The sequence below is a fragment of the Caloenas nicobarica genome, chromosome 22 (assembly GCF_036013445.1).
Source record: "Caloenas nicobarica isolate bCalNic1 chromosome 22, bCalNic1.hap1, whole genome shotgun sequence".
In the NCBI taxonomy this organism is placed as follows: Eukaryota; Metazoa; Chordata; class Aves; order Columbiformes; family Columbidae; genus Caloenas; species Caloenas nicobarica.
Genome location: NC_088266.1, coordinates 6,222,944 through 6,238,660, shown reverse-complemented (window position 1 = coordinate 6,238,660; position 15,717 = coordinate 6,222,944). Strand labels below are relative to the sequence as shown.

At 37.3% G+C, this 15,717-nt stretch overlaps 1 protein-coding gene across 2 annotated transcripts in view; it reads right to left on the bottom strand.

The window, feature by feature from the left end:
- The window catches only part of PRKCZ (protein kinase C zeta), a 32,459-nt gene that overhangs the window by 2,945 nt on the left and 13,797 nt on the right, over positions 1 to 15,717 (bottom strand). For both annotated transcript variants that reach the window (XM_065649882.1, XM_065649883.1), the window contains exons 6-18: positions 12,550 to 12,635; positions 10,642 to 10,773; positions 9,369 to 9,450; positions 9,020 to 9,069; positions 6,904 to 7,092; positions 6,477 to 6,574; positions 4,909 to 4,995; positions 4,198 to 4,333; positions 3,680 to 3,767; positions 3,245 to 3,364; positions 2,224 to 2,303; positions 1,600 to 1,689; positions 668 to 783 (exon numbers count right to left, since the gene is read on the bottom strand). In XM_065649882.1, the coding sequence (XP_065505954.1) occupies positions 668 to 783; positions 1,600 to 1,689; positions 2,224 to 2,303; positions 3,245 to 3,364; positions 3,680 to 3,767; positions 4,198 to 4,333; positions 4,909 to 4,995; positions 6,477 to 6,574; positions 6,904 to 7,092; positions 9,020 to 9,069; positions 9,369 to 9,450; positions 10,642 to 10,773; positions 12,550 to 12,635 (1,354 nt within the window). The remainder of the gene's footprint in view (positions 1 to 667; positions 784 to 1,599; positions 1,690 to 2,223; positions 2,304 to 3,244; positions 3,365 to 3,679; positions 3,768 to 4,197; positions 4,334 to 4,908; positions 4,996 to 6,476; positions 6,575 to 6,903; positions 7,093 to 9,019; positions 9,070 to 9,368; positions 9,451 to 10,641; positions 10,774 to 12,549; positions 12,636 to 15,717) is intronic.

Below are 15,717 nucleotides of genomic sequence, written 5' to 3'. Positions count from 1 at the left end.
CTCTGAACATACAAATACTGAACATCACTGATTTATCCCAATATCTGAAGCAATATGAGTGGAAATTTTGGAACATCTGATAACAAGTTTCTTTTGCCCCCCAGTCAGGCACCGTGCACACTCACAGGGCCCAAACAGCAGCGTATCATTAATGACTGCTGGTTTATAACACCAATTTACAAATAAGAAACAGCTATTTTGTGGTCAGCAAGGGCTGCTAATGTTATTTGTAAGATAAATACTACCAAAGAGTCAGGCACAAAGCTAATACTTTAAAAAAATACATATCGTACGCACAGGATATCCAAGGAAAGACTTATAAATTGATGTATATAAAAGACTATTTTTTTTAATATATGATGTTCATAAAACTTCCCACTACAGGTGCACATATGCTTGGTATTGGTAATTTTGTTGCAAGCACACACCAATGGCAAATTAATAATTAATTCTGAATTTTATTAGAGTACTAGGCAGCTTTCTAATGTAGAAGTAGTACAGAAAGTTATGCAAGATATGTAGGATACAAAGAATTTCAAATTTACTTTAACTTGACTACGTTCTAATGCTAAGTACATATTCTCCTCTTAGTCACTTTCCAGTAATTTACAAATTAGTTTATTAATATGCAATTGTATTTGGGGGAATAAAAAAAACCACCACATACTCATCATCTGGGGTTAGCTGCACTGGCTCGCTGGTGAACTGCGTATCAAAGTTGTCCAAACCGTAATCATCTGTGATCTGAGGCTGAAATGGAGGGGTTGTTTGCTTCTTTTCCAGCTAAGGAAAAAAAATAATGGGGGAAAGGAAAAATTAAAACATTGAGTAGTTACACTAGGATAAGAATCGACTTAATGTACTGAAACAATTGAAAAAAAAAAGGTTTTCCTGGTATTCCTTGCATGCTGTTCAGCCGTCCTACCCACGGTTCAGAAATAAAGTGTTCTGAGCTGTGCCGCACAACTCAGATGACTGACACTAGGAAAATGGTTATGGTATATGTGCTTACTTTACCATTATTTATTTTTCCATTTAACTCAAGCTTTCCACAGAAGAAAATTTAGTGAGCATTACTCATTCCTTCAAAAAGATTTGCAAAAGCTTTCAAGCCAAAATTTTTTTATTCATCACCTCCATTCCAAAGAAAATTCTAATAACTAAAAAGGCTTTCCAAATATTTTTTCATTTTCTCCTGAGTATATTTGCCAATGCTCTTTTTAGAAAGTTAGCTTAAGTTTTATCGACATTTTAGATCCTCCTGAGCAGCACTGTCCTCATCATATCACAAAACAGCACAACTACTTAAATCTTTCCATTGTAGTTTTTTTTGGTAGGTATTTAGTATGAAAGCTTTCAGCCGAAAAACTGATACCCACAGTTGGAACCATTCCTAGATTGAGGAAGAAAGCCAGATTTTTGGTCATCAAATAAAGCTCATTTCCTTTATGTTATGTCACCTGGAAAAAGCAAAATAGCTACTACATTTATGGAATTGGATTTCGCTGGTTTTAATAGAGTTGTTACATTACACACAATTAATAAACTAAAAGAATCTATTGATTTTGAACACCTATAAACAGAAGCAATGATAGTTACCAGATCCCAGTCTATGCTGCGGAAAAACGTGTGAGACTTGATATCAGCAAATCCCGTTTGGGGCTGACAGCCCAGCCGCTCCTTGGGGTCCTGCAGAACACACACCCGGTTACAGCCCCAGCCCGTTTCCGTCGCGCTCGGCACCAGCCCACACGACCACAGCGTCCCTGTGCAAACCGCTGGGAACACACACACCTTACAGCTAGCAAGGGACTTGGTAAAAAAAAAGTTTATTTGAAATTTCATTTTAAAATGATGTTTTGCAATTTCTTAAAATTAAAAAAAACCCTAGACTTATTTAGTATTCTTCTTTCCTCCATTAAAAATTGTAGTGGCTCTACCAATTTCAATCAGCTTAATTGAGTAGCAAGTATTACAGAAAAAGAGTTTACTAGTAAGTCTATAGTTTGGGGGTTTTTTTCAACTAGGTGCAGGCTTTTAATCAAATCTGTTCTGTGGAATTCCCTCAGCAAATTAGCAACAAATTTTTTTTTAACATACAGGACACCAAGGTTTTATAGATTTTCTTAATAGTAAGTAGATTAACTTCTTAACTGTATTGCTTTCAACAGGAAGCTCTGACTTCCAGATCTTAGATGCTAAAAATAAAAGAATGTTATTTACCTTGTTTAAAAATCCTTTTAACACATGGGAAGCCTTGACAGAAAGAAACCTTGGAATCCGGATTGGCTTCTCAAGAATAACTGTTACAGGTTTAAAAACAGCAATATTGGGTTTTGGTTTATGACATTGACCATTATTTCAATACAAACACTCTATTATTTAAATATTTTACCATTTGGAAAATGGGAAGATACGGTAATTATTTAAAATAACGCAAACAAAAGGAGCTACAGTAATTCAAGGCACTGTTATACTGACAAGATTTCCTAAAAGGAATGTTAGCTTCATTTTCTTTTTCTATTGTTTGTAGTATAATCAGGGAATAAAACTTCTTAAGTGTCCTCAGTACATGGAAAGGCGTGATCCTAAACAGTAATTGATTTTAATATTAAGCTCATCAAGAAGACTGTGGCAGATTGTTACATAATTGCAGTAATTACTTTAAATCGTGGTTCTGTATATTAGAGAGTAGACAGCATCACAATTCCCCAAACTGTTACACAGTTCCTGTTGTAATAAATATGCCAAGTATTGCTACTTCTGTTCAGAAAAATTCATATATCACTATTTCTGAAGGGTAAAACTTAAAATAGTTATATTAATTTCATTGGAATTTAAAAAAAAAATATCTGGAGCAAAGCTCCAGGTTGCTGTATTTCTGTCAGGGAAGATCCTCCTGTCTTCTCATGTAGCACTGAATTTTAAAAGTAGTTGTTGACCTGTGGACTGCCTTCTAGCAAAGATACCATTCCATACATTGCTGTCTTAGTTTGAACTGTGGACATTTTAAGAAAAATATGCTTGTCAGAGGAAGGCTTCCTAATTTTAGACCATTTTATCCGAGTTCAAGAAAATAAATTCCCAGGATGAAAACCTAGAAATATTGGGGCCCTTTATGTCTAGTAGATCTACAGGCAGCTATGGGATAACAATGGAAAAGGAAAACCCAACTGTCCTATTGGAACTGCTCATTTCCATTGTATCTTCCCCAAGAAAAACAAAACAATCCTGATGACTGTACCTTGGAAGAGGTAATCTTCAGTGTTCATGTCGGGATTGTCAGTGATAATGTCAAACGGAGACCTTCCTGCCATCATCTCAAACATCAACACACCAAGCGCCCACCAGTCCACGCTGAACCCTGGCAATGTTTGCACAGCAGATTTTCAGCAGGAACTCCTTCAATTTAGGCGTTACCTCTCATATAAACGAAGATTTATGGCCTGGTTCCACAAAGCACTGAAATTCTCTACTTTCTCTGAAGCCATAGACATTGTGACTTACACTATTACTGGGGGAGATTTTGGAGACTTTTCCAATTTGGGATTCCCAGGGTAATCTGTTCGGGAGTTTGGACATGACTGCAAGACAGCAACGCTCCAATGAAAAGTCAACCTACAACTAGAACTTTGCTTCGTGATTTATTAGAACTCCAAATAGTTTAGTCCCAGCTTACCATATTCTTCTCCTCGGAGGATCTCTGGTGCAATGTAATTTGGTGTCCCACAGAAAGTGCTTGTAGTGTCGCCAGGGCCCAAACCCTCCTACACGCAGAAAACATTTTGTAAATTTGTCAGTTGCAGTTTTGGCTTCAGAAACTTATTCTCACCAACAAATACACTGGACTCTAATCTCATTTCACATATAAATTTTCTAACTTTGTGCCATGAAAGAAACTTAAATAGATAAAAGAAATGAACTTGGCCAACAGGCCAAACTTCTTTTGTCCCCAAAAATCACCCACATAACTTGAAATACATGAAGAAATTACAAATGCGCTCCTATTCTTCAGTCATTTTTCAGAATAAAGTTCCTATTCCACAACAAAATTCGTGGCTCAGAAACACTAGTGTTGAGATAAGGACAACTTTTCTCAGCTTTCTCTTAATGTCACCATGCAGTATTTGACTTAAAAGCATAACCAGAGAGACACACACTGAATGACAGAGTGACACAAGGCACGAGAACCCCTACCTTGCACATGCCATAATCTGTTAATTTGATATGACCCTCTGCATCTAAAAGAACATTGTCTAGTTTTAGATCTCTGTAGATTATGCCTCTTTCATGTAGGAAGTTTAGAGCAATACAAATTTCAGCAGCATAAAACCTGAAATTAAAGAGGAGAAAATTGATATTAGCATTAAGATTGTACAAAAACTGGTGCATTTAAAACACCCCTGTTTTTAAAACATGACTTTACAGTCAGCTTTTCCTTATCAACAGTCTACCAAAAAGAAGCTACATCTACTCGTAAGGACACTGATCTTGTATTGTACAACCATTCCTTAAATTAAATATTGCAGACCATTTTTCATTCTACTAATTAAGAAAATATTTGTTCTTTATCCTACTTTTTTTCCCTGAAAATTCCAAGCATGACATAGAAGATCTGTATTTTCAGCTTAAGCATTACAGTGAGACTGTATGTATTACAAAGCCATGCAAGAGAGATTTTGTATCTTCTCCTACCAACACTGTATTATTTCAACATAAGACCAAAATAAGTAGAATAGTTACATCTTCTGTCAACAGATCAAAGGAGAATTACCTAATATGAAGTAGTAAACAAAAGTAAGTAGGAATAACTGTTACGTCTTTTAGTCTATACAGTTTGGAAAGCATTTCATACAACATTAAACAACTACAACACAAGGCACCACTATAACTGTGTGAGTAAAATACCTTGCATGTTCTTCAGGAAGTTTTCTTTGCCGTTGCATATGAAACATAAGATCTCCCCCATTTACGTACTCAATGACAAGAAACAATCTGAAAATATACAATACAGTTAATGGATTCCACGGAAACTCTCAAGAAAAACTATTCTCCAGTTTGAGCCATCTACACTTCCACTCTTGAATTAGACTTCTAGATTTCTTATAGAAACTAATAGAAAAAAAGGTACTTAAGTCATATTGCACAGGATCACATCTTTTATTGAAAGGCCAGACTAAATGTAAAGGAGAGGCAGCTGCAGCCAACAGGCTCCGATTTGGTGTGAAACCCACAGAACTATTGAATCGGTGCAGGAGGCAAGAGCGTGTGTCTAATATGAGGGGCTCGGTGGTGGATCTGGGCACACAAAGGCTGCAGCTTCACAGCTGGTTAGTTCCTCTGTAGAGCAAATTTTTGAAACAGTCTTCTCAAAACAAAGTCAGCAGGGGAAAGAAATATAGGTGGAATCAGCCGTATAAAGAGACTTCTATTACTGTTGTAGGACAGGTTTCATCCTTGGGAAAATAAGATCCAGGCAATGCTGCCAAGGTCAGAGAGACCTACAGGATAGAAAGATGCTGAGCCAGAGTTTCTTACGAAGGCTGCGGCTGTCCCAGGAGCCAGAATTTCTATATACACCTCAATTTCCATGAGCTGAAGTCTCCTTTCCATATATCCACACACTGGAAAACACATCCTTTGAGTCCCTCAGACCATTCTAATTGGTAGCAATTAAAGAAGATTTTTTTTGTTTCCTTTGAAAAGGATTCTTCAGTTGAAACATTTAAAGTGTTAAAAACTAAGTACTAGTAGTCCTGGCTCATTTTAGAATGATGTATTCAAACACCAGTGGTTTTGCAGGATGGAAGTTTCAGACTTGCCATCCTTAGAAGACATTTGTCTGGCAATTGTGGGCAAGCCTAAGGCACGTGTTTTATTACGATAATAAAACAAGCACCACAAGTACCCGAAACAATGGAAACAGCTACATTTAGCATCAACTGGCATCTTTAAGTACACACTGTTTTATCTTGAATAGAATTTGAAATAAATGTTTAAGAGAAAGAACATGTTCTTTCGCATTCCCCCCATCAGTATACTGAGACACACACTTCTCATACTACAACTTGTTTTCTTTGGGCCAGTTAACACAACCTGATGTTGATTCATTTGTTCACTTGACATCAGTTTCATGCATCTCTTTGTTCCTGTAATGAGGTCACAATTGTGATTTTATAACATTGCAGCTATAACCAAACTGTTGATTGATGACATTATGGTTATATCCATGGTAAATGGCTGAAGCTAAACATAAAACTGTAGTTTCACTGCAAGGATAGAATGACTTCTCTTCTGATCATGATACATGCGGCACTAGGCATTATTAAAGATTAACAGTAAACAGGTGCCTGTGAAAACAACCCAAGCCACTCTCTCACATCCAGACCGCGATGCACGGTTATGTTTGCTGTATGAGAAGCGGTTGGTACAATGATCAACGTTTTCAACACAAAAGAATTTCAGATCTTTCTTACCGACTCGTCGTTTGAAAGCATGAATGTAAACCAACTAGGAATGGGTTACTGGATGCCTGTTCAAACACATGTTTCTCTGTCTGTACCCAATCAATATCCTGAAATAGAGTAATTGAACAATCAGAACTCCTGCTGGAAAACCACTGGGGTATTCCCAGAACAGAAACTGTGAACATCTACGCTCCCCTTACATAAACTGTCATCGTTACATATGTGCTTCAAAAGGCGAAATTCCCTAAGATATGGAGGAAGTTGTAAAACTTTGTAATTCAATTATATATTCAGAAGTTTTTAAACCATTTAGAAACATCTGCGCAAAATTTAAGACACTTCAAAATATCATACATCTGCAATATTTGGTACACTGCTCAGTTGTGTATGCAAAGTTTTTACAATATGCAAGAGAATGCAATTAACAGACTCTTACCTCATCATCATGGACCAATTCTTTTTTCACTACTTTCATAGCATAAATTTGATCATTCTTTTTTAACCGAACTAAAAGAACTTTGGCATAACTTCCACGTCCGATAACTCTGATTAAATCAAAGTCCTGCAGTCCAAGCCCCTGAGAAATCTTAATTCCATCCATTCCATCAATGACTGGTTTAATATCCTGTACAAAAAGAAATAGATGCTAGAAACACGATATTTTCATAACAAGTAATTATTAAAAAGTGAAGAGGTCTTTAACCACGGCACTGAATTTGCTGAATTTGCTTGTCAGGGTCACTGACACACAGACTGAGTGGTCGATTATAACACATTTGTTTAGAAACGTTTGGCTGATATTGGTTTTGCTCTTACTAACAGTTTCTGTGTTTTTCTAAGTAGCAGCTCATTCAGTGAATCATTTAAAATATTTCCTACTGGAAAACGGAAGGCAATGCCTTGGGAAATGAGGTTTAATTCCAATTCTTGAACCATAGGCCATGTAGAATTATCCTTTGCACTAAGTGAAGAGTATCTTTCATATTCTGACAGATATTGCAGTACAAATTAATAGAGGCTAAGACCACAGAAAAGGACCCAGTTTGCTAATGAATATACCTGCCTTGGTTTCAGCTTAGGCAGCAGCTGTCTGTCTCAAGTTTTGAATGAAAATGAAGATTTCTAATAGGTGCCTGGCAACGTACGGAAGCAGAGGCCAATTTCTCAAGTGTGAGAATTTGCAGGAAATATTCCACTATAAAGAATGTTCCTTTAAAATTCATTATTTAAGAAGAAAATTTATCATCTATAGTGTTTTCTGGAATTAGGTGGGAACATGCCAGACTGCAGCAGTTGAACTAGACAAGTGCAGCACATATTTGACATTATGTTTTATCAATATATACAATGCTTTGACATACCTCTGTGGCCTATTTTTATCTGACCTCATACTACTGTACTTGTAGACAGATCAGCATTCTGCTGAACTATGGAAAGTATTTATATAAAGAATCTTGATCTAGGATTGACTGCTATTAGCAGAGATTGCTCTGAGCTTAAAGATTCTCGTCAACAAAGCTCCCAGAATGCCAGTTCCTCTCTGTAGGATACCTTCAATTATTTTAGTAAAGCTCAAAATTCAGGTGGGAAAATCAGAGCAGCATAAATCAGGACAGTTGAGCAAATAGCACCTGTCAAAATTTAACCATGAACAATATCTACCTAAGCACTAAACATAGCAGAAGTGAGCAATTCTAGATAGCAATTAAAATTCTCTGATGTGTTTTAAATTTATACCCTTCCATCTCCGAATTTGAGATAAAAATCTGAAGGCATGTGACCGAAAACAGTCACTTACCCAACAGCAGGAACTACTCAAGTGTGCAATAATGGTAGTGACAAGTATTGTAGCAGACGGAGAGGACAAAAAGGTGCAGGCTGGTTAAAAGTGGGATATCAAACTAGCTGCCAGTGTTCTGCACAGTGCATCCTATTTATTTAAAATATGCCAGAAGCATTTTTAAAAGAAATGGCTTTAAGCCCTTTAGAATTAAAGGTCATCAGGATTTTTCAAACTGCTTTAAGGGAATAACATTCTTGGTATGCAGAGATTGTGTCAGACTGTCCACAAAAGAGCTGAAAAAGAGTTTAAGTGTATGTTATTCTACTTGAATTTCCACAGGAGCTGTCTATACATTATTAGGTATTATCTATATGAAACATCTCAGAAAGCTGGCTAGTTACTGTACTATGAGACGGAAGCAGCCTGTGGAGGCAGCCTGAGGGCGGCACAGGGCACGCGCCCATTAGACAAGCAAAATGTCAAAACCACTACTGGTTGCAAGGGCCAAAGTCAAACCCTCTGCTAAATCACTGTTGTTCCGACATGAATGGAGGAGGAAAAAAAAAAAAAAGCATTGCTCACATCATAATTGGGATATGAAAAATCCAACAAAAATGCTTAGGAGAAAAAAAAATCGTTTTTCAGAAAGAAAACTCAGACTTCTTTGTTTAAAAGTAGCAGAAAAAAATAGGATAATTAGCTATTTTATAAAAAGCTGTATGATTAAGAGTGTGTAAACATGAATTACAAAAATATTTTTAAAACATACCTCAGAATCATCTTTAATGTCATGTTTCCGGTTTGAAGGAATGTAGGCAACTGGAACAGAAATCAAAAAAGTACAAAAAAGTAAATATATCGTTGGGAATTGCTCTGTGCTTAATTTCACATTCTGGAATGGTTTCAGAGCATATGCATTTAGGATGAAACCAAACCAGATGATATGCTGCAGAAGGTCATGTACTGTAATCGAGTCCCTAATGAGCATTTATTTAGTCTGTGGGACTAAACTAGAGCTAATCCAAAATAAACTTTAAAAAAACCCAAACAGGTAGAGTGGAAACTGGGCCACCAAATGGGGAAACACATGAATTCCAACTTCACAAGAAAATACTCACGTCCATCAGTTTCTTCTGAAGGAAGGTCAACTTCATCATTTTTATCATCTAACCGAGGTTCCTGGGAAGGCATGACCGAATCCTTGCAAAAAGACAAATTAGAAAAAAACATTGGTTTATGCAGCCCCTTTTGAGTATGTCTTGCCATATAACTACAATACAATGAGAACTTTACATTTGTATCTTCCAGAGTGAAAACTGCATTTTCTAGAAAGTATTTGTGACTATTAGCATTTTGTAATGCCTATGACCAGCCTACCAAAAGCCTAAATGTTATGTCCACCGTTCTCTGCAACTACAACAGATCTTTAGCTGTCTTCTAAAAGTAAGATTAGTATATTTTATTGCAGAGTTCAAGCTTTAATTCTCTTTAAGACTGAGTCTGTTTCACATGGAACTGTACCAAAGTAAGCATTTCAGCATGATGTTACACTCTCAATTTAGAGCACTGGCATATTCCTTTCCTGTTTAAAAAACAGGAATTGTTAGTCATTATGCAAGATGATCGCATAAATTGCTAAAGAGCACAATACCAAATAGTTTCATGGCACATGAGACCCTGGTCTCATTCACAACCCATAATGAGACGTGTAGGACTCCAGCAGGTATAACAATATGCATAAAATCTAATTATGCCGAGGCAAGTCATATGCAATACCCATAAAGAAAAATACTGGTTTAAGATTTGAGTTGGAAAAAACATGAAGCAACAACCAGCGAGATACTGGTTATAGTCTGGGAAGGGCTAAAATTCAGGGATACAGATGAATTTTTAAAGTCTAGGAAAGACACTAGAGTTGCCACTGGAATATACGAGGGAGATGGGGAGGTTGAAAACAATCACTGGAGAAACGGAGATGGCGAGGACATGAAAACCACAAGCCATTTCACAAGCGGCAGTGCAAAAACCACGAGTGCCTTAGTTCTTCAACCATTCCCATAGGCTAAACGGAACGAGCACCAAGAATGGCAATGACAACTCTCATCTGTAAAATACAGTATGTTTACTGGAGAAGTCAAACTCCAGCTTGCTCACACTTAAGTGATGTCACAAGTTCTCTTCTCTCACTTTGTCTCTGCTCCCAGTCCAAAGGCCTGTCCTGCAGAGACAGCTCAGAAACTGAACACCAAATGCCACCAAGTGTTCTAAACCTACACGCAGGTGCAGCATTTAATTGCTGTGCACAGCACTTAATTGCTTAGGATGCACATCTAGAAATGGCAACATGGAACATAATGAAACATTTTAGTTTTCTACAGAATGCAAACTTACCATATGCCTTTTGCAGGTCAGTGGAACAAGGATATGACAACGTTTATGGACCAGCAACTTGCAGTTGATGCACTTGTAGCCTTGCCTTCCGAGCCCCCATATCCTTTCGCTGCACTGGCCACAATACGCTCTCTAAAGGCCGGAGTGAATATTATCAATTCAATCATAACTGCTTGCCTACAGCAAGGAACTTATCTAGCAGAAGAATCCACCCTACAAGAACCCATCCTCATCACCCCCAGTAGATATTAGATAATAGTCTTCGAATATCCAGGGTTTCCCAAACAACTAAAGGTTATGCTTCATACTTAAGAGTCCAGCTCAATGCAGTCCTCTTAAAATCAATGTTAAGAACGCTAATATCTCAAGCATACGAACACATTACAGCCTAACATTAGCAAATCATTCTTAGACAGTAAGTATATTTTGAATTTTGGATTCTGATGTAGGTTACCCAAATAAAACTGTGAAATTTGTACTACACAGTGATGCATAAAAAGCACTCGAACTGATCGCTTTGGAGAACACTGGCATAATGTGTTACAAAAGGCAAGTTAAAGTACAAAGAATGTTCTATATCTGCATCTATATACTTTAACAGTGGTAGAACATCAGTAGAAATGTTGCATAATTAAAACTTATCTATCAAGACTAATGTAAAACCTCTATTGGTTGCACTATTTAATATAAAAAAGATACATGGCCTTTTTTATATGTGCAACAAAATGGCATCTGAATAAATTAAATCAAAATGAGGACAGATGAAGAAGCCAGACTCTCTGCTGCTGACTTTAACAGGGCGGGTCTTGAAATAATTTTTCCAGTGTGCACGCTGTGGTCATTTTATCCGCTTCACCCAAAGTGCCAAACAGCGACCTGAGATTCTTACGTGCCAAGAAGTCGCCTAGTCGCAGCCATCGCTCTGCACAGCGCACAGGTTGCCAGCAGCAGACTTACTCATTATTCCCTATCCGCAAGTTTTCTCCGGTAATTACTGTAACAGGCTAAGCCATTGCCTGTCGTTCTGCAAACTGCCCCGGAGTCCTGCACTCGCCCCCCCGTCTCAGGCTTCGGCAGAATTCTGCAACTGTCCCAAAGCCGCGGAACAGTGAGAGTCTGTTCCACCCAAACTGCGAGTTAGAGTGCGGTTATTCAGATCCACAGGCTAATGAATCACACACGCTGTCCTGCCCAAAAGCGTTCAGCTACTATAAACCCTTACTAGCACTATTAGAAAAAAAAAATTAAAAATAAATCAAAGAATGGATCATTTCTAAAGAATATTTTCTGTATTGCTCTTCTCTTTCTGGGAATTCCCAAAAGCGTGTAGTACATTTGTACATATGCTGCAATACTTGGGCATAATGGGATAAGGGAAGGAGGAGTCTCAGTCTTAAAGCCACATTCACTTGCTTATGTGGATTAAGTCAGATTCTTAATGCAGTTGTATTTTAGTTCAGTAAACCAGATTCTTTTTCCTGAATTAGATTATGTAATAGCTCAGATTCAAAACAGTTCAAGCTATCATCAAGAGCTCTAATCTTTAAGAATGACTGAAGGTAAAAGATTATGCTAACAAGCAATCAAAATCACATACAGGATGGAGAGGAGAAAAGCTGCTCCGAGTACACATCAGTTTAAATAGTCACAAAACCAAGGGGGTTTTAGACACTTTAAAAATAAATAATTTCTACCAATCATATATTATTAACTCCACCCCAGACTCAAAGACTTTCAAGTTGCTGTTATTGTTGTGACCTGAATAATACTGCACAGACTGAGAAGTCACATGAATAAGCATCTTGCATTTCCTTTCTTTTCAACACTCAAACACAGAAAAAGCACAGACTGAGAAAACAATTACCACAAAACATTACCAAACCCCACGTTTCATGCAACAGTACTTACTCTGTTAAAGCGTTTGGCTTGAAACAAATGCCCATTCACTCGGTACAGCTTCCTCCATCTTCTGGCTCCACGTCGGTAGATTGATTCTAAGAAAAAAATTTAAAAGGTGTAAAGCAGCAGCATGGCAGCACAGCAACACCCGACACACTATGGTAAGCAAGCTGTGACTTCAAACTATCTTGCTTTTCTGAATATCAACGCACAGCTAAAATCCCTGCTGATTTTTTTTAAGGCAGCCGTAAGTGACAGCTCCTGCAGGATGTGCTTTCACCGCTGCCTCTCCCTTTTCTCCGGCCCTGTCTCTTTTTTCTCACATGATCATAATCTCGTTACAGTTTCTTGGCTGCTCTGTTGGAGCTCAGGTGAGAGGGACAGACAACTGTTAAAGAAACAGCTTCCTCCGGGAAAATCCTGGTGCTGAGCTCCCCATGTCGCTTCACATGTAAACACGGAAAGGATGTTTGACACTAATAATGCTTTAGATGTGCGATATTGAAGATTTTCTGATACCAGTTTATGTATGCCTTCCTAAAAACAAATTATTTATACTAGCTATAATGCAACTTAACATAGGAAGCTGCTGCAAAGTTTTTGCCTAAAAATATGCTCCACCATCAATGAAAACCTGCTCCACCGTCTGTAGGATGGCTTTTCACCAAGAGGAAAAAAACCAACACACCACAACCTTTGCAACTGTTTTTTTCCAAAATAGCAAATTGATTCATTAGACAAAGCACCATATGGAAGGAACCTAATACATCTGTGTTCCAAAGATGATCTTACCACTGACATGAGAAATAGTAAGTGAATGATAAGTTAACAAGCAGCTTGTGCTGATGAAGTCTGTAAATACAGGAGCAAGGCACTTCCCTAATTAATGATAAATATGAAATCCAAGTCAGGGGCTTATATCATATACTTGTGAGGCAACAGTCTAACAAAACCTGAACTTAATATAGCAAAGCTTTTCAAAAAGCAGGAACCCCTTCAATTCACCACTATGACCACCACCAATTCAGTGTACTGTCTACGACAAATCAATTCCTATTAAAATAAGAAAATTTATAGTCAGTATCCTAATGTGGGAACAAAGCTCTAATCTTAGCATGGATTTCACCCCTAAAACTCATATGGGAAAGATACTTCCGAACCCAAACATTTTGGTATGTCTTTCTAGAACACTTTAGAATAAAACAAGTAAGGGATTCCGTGATTCTCAATAACCAAGAACTAAACCAAGTTTTTACAGCCAGAATTGATCCCAACCACCTAGAAAAGGAATGCTGGCACAGAAGCACGAGCAGTTCACCACTGTTTTTAAGGAAAAGAGCTACTTTGGCATTTATTTCACAGTACACCTCAGTTAACTCATTAAGGACTTCAAGTAGGCTGCTTGGAGGCTGAAGGAGATATTATACCCCTAATTAAACATAGTCTTATTCAATGGATATTAAAGACAAGCCTTTGCTTAACAAAAGAAAGAATTTTTTTGAATATTCACATTGTACGTGAACAACATCAGAGGAAAATTCAAGAGATATTTTAAGTTACTAACAGGGATAAGTTTTTGTTGGAGAACATAAATCTATATTCTAATTACAATGAATGTACTGAACTTTATCTGCTTCCAAGGTTGGAAAACTGGAGGATAAAAAAAAGAAAAGCGTGTTTTTCAAGTTAAGATTACAAGGGAAATAAAAATAGTCAAACAATGAAATGAAGCAGGTGCCTCTAACCCCAAATCCGTGTGAAATACCCAGTGCTGCTGCTGGGCAATTCTTCCCTCTGTTGTCAAGCTGCGCAACTACATCACTAACACTCATTCACAATGAACCTTGAAAACACGTTTAATGTTGTTTCTTCAAAAACATCCCCTAGGGTTGTTTTCTTTCATCTTTAAAAAATATTATAGAAAAAACTTAAGGATAAAATTAAGTGCACGCAGAAAAAACTAAAGAAGGGAAACAATTTAAAAGGCAGTCCCAACCTGTCCCCAAGCCCAAAATATTATCTTTCCATCTGAAAGTTTAGAAATGCTTGTCTTTTCCAGAACATGGAAGAGAATTCATCAGTTGTCTGAAAAGTGTGGTTTGCACCAATGAATGACAGTAAGATGGTCACAAAAAATTTATTTCCTCTACATTTGGATTTACAAATGCAATTCCAAAGTCTGCTTTTATGTGATCAAACTGTAATGAAATCTCTTACTATACCAAGCACAGAGATAATTTGCTATTGCTGCAAATCACTTCTCAGATTAATGCAAGTTGTTTACAGGCCAATTGCGTTGCCAGCTGGCCAGGGAGAGCGGCCAGGTTTTGTTGTGTTCGTTTCATGTTTTGCTGAGCAGACAAGTGAGCATTCTTTCACAACCAACTCACAAATTACAAGTAGGAAATGGATATTAGTATTTCAGATAGACCCTGAATTAGATAAAAAGATTATGTATAATTATTTCGATATGTTAAGATAGAACGGATTTTAGGAAAGTCAATTCTAAACAACTTTAGTAGTAGGTTGTTTCACATATCTGTTACTTAACGCATCCCAAACAGTTAAACTGGAACAATAAAATTACTTTCTGAAGCTTGTAACAGACATACATTGTAAAATATATTAACTGGTCCTTCTTTTTATTGTGAATAAGCTATGTACAATTGCTATTCCTTTTCAGAAGTTAGAAAAGGAAGAGTATCGTTAACAATGTACAGGTATTAAGTGCTTTAATCTCGTGCTATTATTAAAATGGTCAGAAGATAGCATTTGGTATTTAATTTAATTTAAAACTGATTAGCAGTTAGAGAACTGTATCCCCATCCTCCTTTTCTTTTCCAATAGGGACTAAAATTAACTACAAAGTCAGATCAACCTCTATGGAAAAAAAAAAAAAAAATACGGCACAATTTAGATAGCAATAACGGCAATGGAAATGTGCTGCATGCAGCAGAAGAGCAACGAGGAGATCAAACTGTATTTCACAGAACAGTAATATCTACCTGGCACTTATTGCAACCCAGCAAGAATACGGTTTGAATATCCTGTTCCCCACTGACTTAGAAGGGGGTCAGGGCCGGTAGGTGGAAAACTCATCCTGCACACACACCAACTGCCCATGAATCATCTCTTGGTTGCTCACGTTCATCTCCTCGTTAGAACGGCTCCACACCA